The sequence below is a fragment of the Nestor notabilis genome, unplaced genomic scaffold (assembly GCF_000696875.1).
Source record: "Nestor notabilis isolate BGI_N333 unplaced genomic scaffold, ASM69687v1 scaffold23592, whole genome shotgun sequence".
In the NCBI taxonomy this organism is placed as follows: Eukaryota; Metazoa; Chordata; class Aves; order Psittaciformes; family Psittacidae; genus Nestor; species Nestor notabilis.
This window is the reverse complement of record NW_009919035.1, coordinates 6,941-11,212: the sequence shown is the minus strand read 5'-3', so window position 1 is coordinate 11,212 and position 4,272 is coordinate 6,941. Positions and strand designations below refer to the sequence as shown.

Below are 4,272 nucleotides of genomic sequence, written 5' to 3'. Positions count from 1 at the left end.
CGAGGCCAGCTGATGTTTCGGGGCGCTCCTTGGCCGGCTGAAGGTATTCTGGGTGAGCAGAGATGGGGGACATCAGTAAGGGCATCCTGGCAGGATGCAGCACTTAAGTGCTGTAGAGCCATGCAGGCTGCCCCACCCCTCCCCAGTTATCAGGATGAAGACGCTGCAGCACAAGCACCATGGCACAAGCCGGCACGGGGCAGCACCACTCACCAGCATATGCCCTGGCTTTGGCTTTAGAGGCACGGGTACCCTGGGAAAGTGGACGTGTCTTCACCATCAGGTGCTTGGTGCTGAGGGCATCGCGTGCTGCAGGAAGAGAGCAGTGGTGCCCATGTGTGGGGCCAGCCCCATGCTAACAGTCCAGCCACGGGAGAGGCAGGGGGGCCCCCCCCCCCTTTTTTCCCCTCTGCCCATACCCTGCCAAACAGGGAGCAGTACCTGTTATGGGGCTGGAGAAGACACCCAGGGCATGTGTATCATCCACCCACTTAATATCAAAGCCTTTTTTCCTGCCAGAGAGAGGGAAGCTCAGCAAAGCATTGGCACTAGGTGGACAGGGGTCTGAAGCAGAGCCCAGGTAGGAGACACCAGTGCTGGGGACAGGGTAGTGCAGGCAGACTCACTGATAGCTGCAGAAGACACGCATCAGGTCCTCAGTGCGGAAATCTGAGGGGAAGTCATAGATCTCGATGACGTGGGGCAGCTCATCATCACTGATGTCTGGTGCAGCGGGCTCAGCCCCATAGTAGTCAAAGCGGGATGACTGCAGGCTCTCCCGCCGCTTCTCACCCCCCGAGAGCTGCAGGGGTAGGAGAGGCACAGCACTGAGCAACCCCTGCCTGCTTGCCTGCCCCATGCCAGCTCCCGGTCCATGGCAAGTGCTCCCTGGGAAGTGGTTCTGCCTGCACAGCCCACCCTGGCACTGCAGATGGATACATGGCATCGAGATATTAGGAGTTATTGACCAGAGTTCTTACGCTGTGCACTTGCTTTTCCCATTACCAGCATCCCTCCACTTGCTGTGCTCTGCAGTCCCACCAGAGACACAATAGAACGGCACTGGTGAGATACTGCGTGCACCCCCAAGCACAACTCTCCTTCCACAGTGACCCGAAATACGTTTGGGAAACCAAAAGGAGCACGACAGCAAGGCCAGGAGGAAAGACTGATGCCTGCCTGCCATGTGGAAGCAGCGGGCTTGGCATGCCCAGGCTGCAGCACATGCACTGGAGCAGCCCGTCAGCACCCCAGCGGCCAAGGTGGAAAAGCCAGCGCTCTCCTGAGGAGCAGGTTCTGGTGGTTAATCACCTGCACAGCTAAAATTTATGCCTTATTCCTCATTTGAATTTGTCTGTCTCTGCTTTCCAGACGGTGGATCTTGTTCTGCCTCTCCGTTGGATTAAAGAGCCCTGAGTTCCCAGCCTCCTCCCCGTGATGGCACTTACATGCTAATTGAGTCCCTTCTCAATCTTCTTCCTGATAAGCTAAATGGGTTGTGTGCCTTTAGTATCTCACAGTAGGGCACTTCCTCCAGCCCTAAAAGATGATGGCTGTACGCTTTTTCACCTGTTCCATTCTTCAATCTTCATTTTAAAACATGGGCAGCAGTCTCCCATTCGCATGTCACTGTACTGCAGCTGTCCCCTATTCCTCTCTGCCCCAGAGCATTGATGCCAGTGTGCCACCCTGCATCACCCTCTGCCCAGTGAGCTACCTTGCATCGCTTCCTGCACTCCTGCTTTCCAAACTGCAACACGCCAATGCAAAGGGTGCTGCAGCTGAGACACTGGGCCAGGAACAACCTTAAGCCATCGGAGGCTCCCCCGTCCTCCCTGGAGCATGGTGCCATGGACCAGGTACATAACTCAGCCAGGTTCCCAGCTTGATCCCCCAAGCGATCGTAGCAGAACACACCATGGCTGGAAGAGTCCATAAATCCCAGCCAGCTCAGTCAATAAAAAGCACTCATTCCGACAATTTTATGGGGAAGATGGATTCACGGCAGGTGAGGGGGTGCTGCCAGGGCAGCTGGATGCTGGTGGAGGGTAGAACTGAGTGATGGAGCTCATGGGACAGGCCAGCACTGCTGGCAGAGCCGCCTGCCCTGCCACCATCACCCTTTAAGTGCGCGCACCCCTGACTGCTCAGGAAGGCAAAGGAGCCATCCCCGGGCAGGATGAAGCCCTGCAGTGCTGCTTGAGGGAGCAGAGCACCTGGATAGTGCTAGGCACAGGGAAGATGATTAGAGAGCAGGAGCACAGAGTGCCAGAGTGGTCCTTGACCTTCACAAATCACCAAGTGTAGCAGGGCAGCAAGGACAGGAGCCGTCTGGCAGCGGGCTCAGCTGCACGGCAGGCATGGCTCAACAGGTCCCCCAGTGCTGCTGGCCCAGGCACACAGTGTGCCCAGAGCCTCTCAGCCATGGGGTAGGGCAGGGAGCAGGAGCTGGGTTATGGCTGAAGGATGGACAGACGGACAGCAGAGACAGGACACCATGGAAAACAAAGCCTGTCCATCACACCTTGCTGCTCTCTGAAGACAGACCCTCCCAAGAGCACATTAGAGGGGTCCGTGGCTGCTTCCTTAGACTCCCTTCCACTTGCTGAGGGTGCACCTCTGGAGCTGGAGGGAAGGTGTGTGCTGGCACGCACACCATGGCCCCAGCATACATACACCATAGTCCCCACCATGCTGCACTGGCTGATGGAGAGTCCTCCAAGCCCGCAAGGAAATGGTCGCAGTGCTTAATTATCCTCTGTGCTCGAACTGATTTCTACTCTGAATTTGTCTGGTTTCAGCTTCCAGCCAATGGATCTCACTATGGTGCTTTCTCCTGCTAAATTAAAGAGCCTTCCACTATCAGAAATCTCTCCTCCATGCAGAACGTCATAAATCTTGCTATCTGCATTGCATAAGGATTCAGCTACGAGGAAGAACGTTACTAATTTCCTTGTCCTTTTTGTTAATTAACAACAGCTCCCTCACCCCAAGAGCCTGTGCCCTCCCTGAGAAGCCACATCTGCCTGCAGAGAGCTCAGAGGGCTCAGGAAGCACCAGGCTCAGCATGGGAATCTGCGGGGAGTGAAGATGGGAACTTTTAATTGATAAACCCCCTTTTCAGGTTCTTATTTACCCATATGGGGAAGCTCCCTGGAAAGCTCAAACTTCGCTCAAAGCTAGCACAGATACTCCAGGGCTCCTCGGAGTTAGCGCCCGTGCTGCACAGCACAACCTTGCCCACAGCATCCTATGGCTGCACCACAACATGGGCCCTCCCAGGGCCAGGCAGCCACTCAGCAGCACCCAAGGACAGAGCTGTGCCTACCGTGCCATGCCATGGAAATCCAGTGCCCACACCACATGTACCATCAGAGCAGCAGTGCTGTGCCCTTTGCACCAGCGCTTACCACAACCTCCCAGCTGGGGCTGCAGCCATGGGGCGCACAGCCAGGCAGGGATGGGGGTACCCAACACCTTTCCATGTCTCCCTCCAAGCAGCCCCAGAGGCGAGCCCATGCTGGGCTGGGAGAGGGCACACCAGCCCAAGCACAGGCCCATGGACAAGGTATGTACCAGTGCCCCTTGGCAGAGATGCTGTTATCAGGCACCATGAACCACTTCACACCCTGCTTCCAGCCCGGGGTGGACAGACACTGATGGTACCAGTATTAGTGCTGTTTGTTACTTCAGGTACATTAATGCCATTCGGAAAATTACTGGGTTGATGCTACTGATTTAAAATGCAATAAGGGACATCCAGCCTCGCTGCAGAAGCTAAGCTTTCCTCATGAACAGCAGGAAAACAGAGTAGGTCCTGGTGCTAAGCAGCTAATTGTAGTAAATCCAGCCGCATGCGTACAGGAGAGGATGGTAATGAGCCACAGCTGATTAAGAAGCCATGGTTTCAAGGAAACATCCCATTGCTATTTCAATGGGATCCCATCCGTCTCAGCCCATTTCTTTATCACCAGCCCTGTTTTCACAAGGGTGCAGTTGCAGTTTATGGCACTCAAGCATGTTCTACTGGTTGCACTTTATGTACTGTAAGAGGGAAGATCTCCCCAAGCTTTCAACAGCACTGGGGGACAGGATGGGAACCAGCTAGGGGGTGAAGGTGGAGGTCCCTGGTGTTTTGGCACCTCAGGCAGCTCATGCCCTTAAGGACCGCTGATGGTAACAGCAGGCAGTACAGAGGCTGGCTGTGTGCCCTGGGTGCAGCCTGTGCCGCCATGCACCCACCTGAGAGGACACCGGGACAATTGACCCCCT

General features: G+C 55.5%; 1 protein-coding gene across 1 annotated transcript in view; it reads right to left on the bottom strand.

The window, feature by feature from the left end:
- The window catches only part of R3HCC1L (R3H domain and coiled-coil containing 1-like), a 5,265-nt gene that overhangs the window by 352 nt on the left and 641 nt on the right, over nt 1-4,272 (bottom strand). The window contains exons 2-5 of the mRNA XM_010010045.1: nt 627-787; nt 442-512; nt 214-309; nt 15-48 (exon numbers count right to left, since the gene is read on the bottom strand). Coding sequence (XP_010008347.1) covers nt 15-48; nt 214-309; nt 442-512; nt 627-787 — 362 coding nt within the window. The remainder of the gene's footprint in view (nt 1-14; nt 49-213; nt 310-441; nt 513-626; nt 788-4,272) is intronic.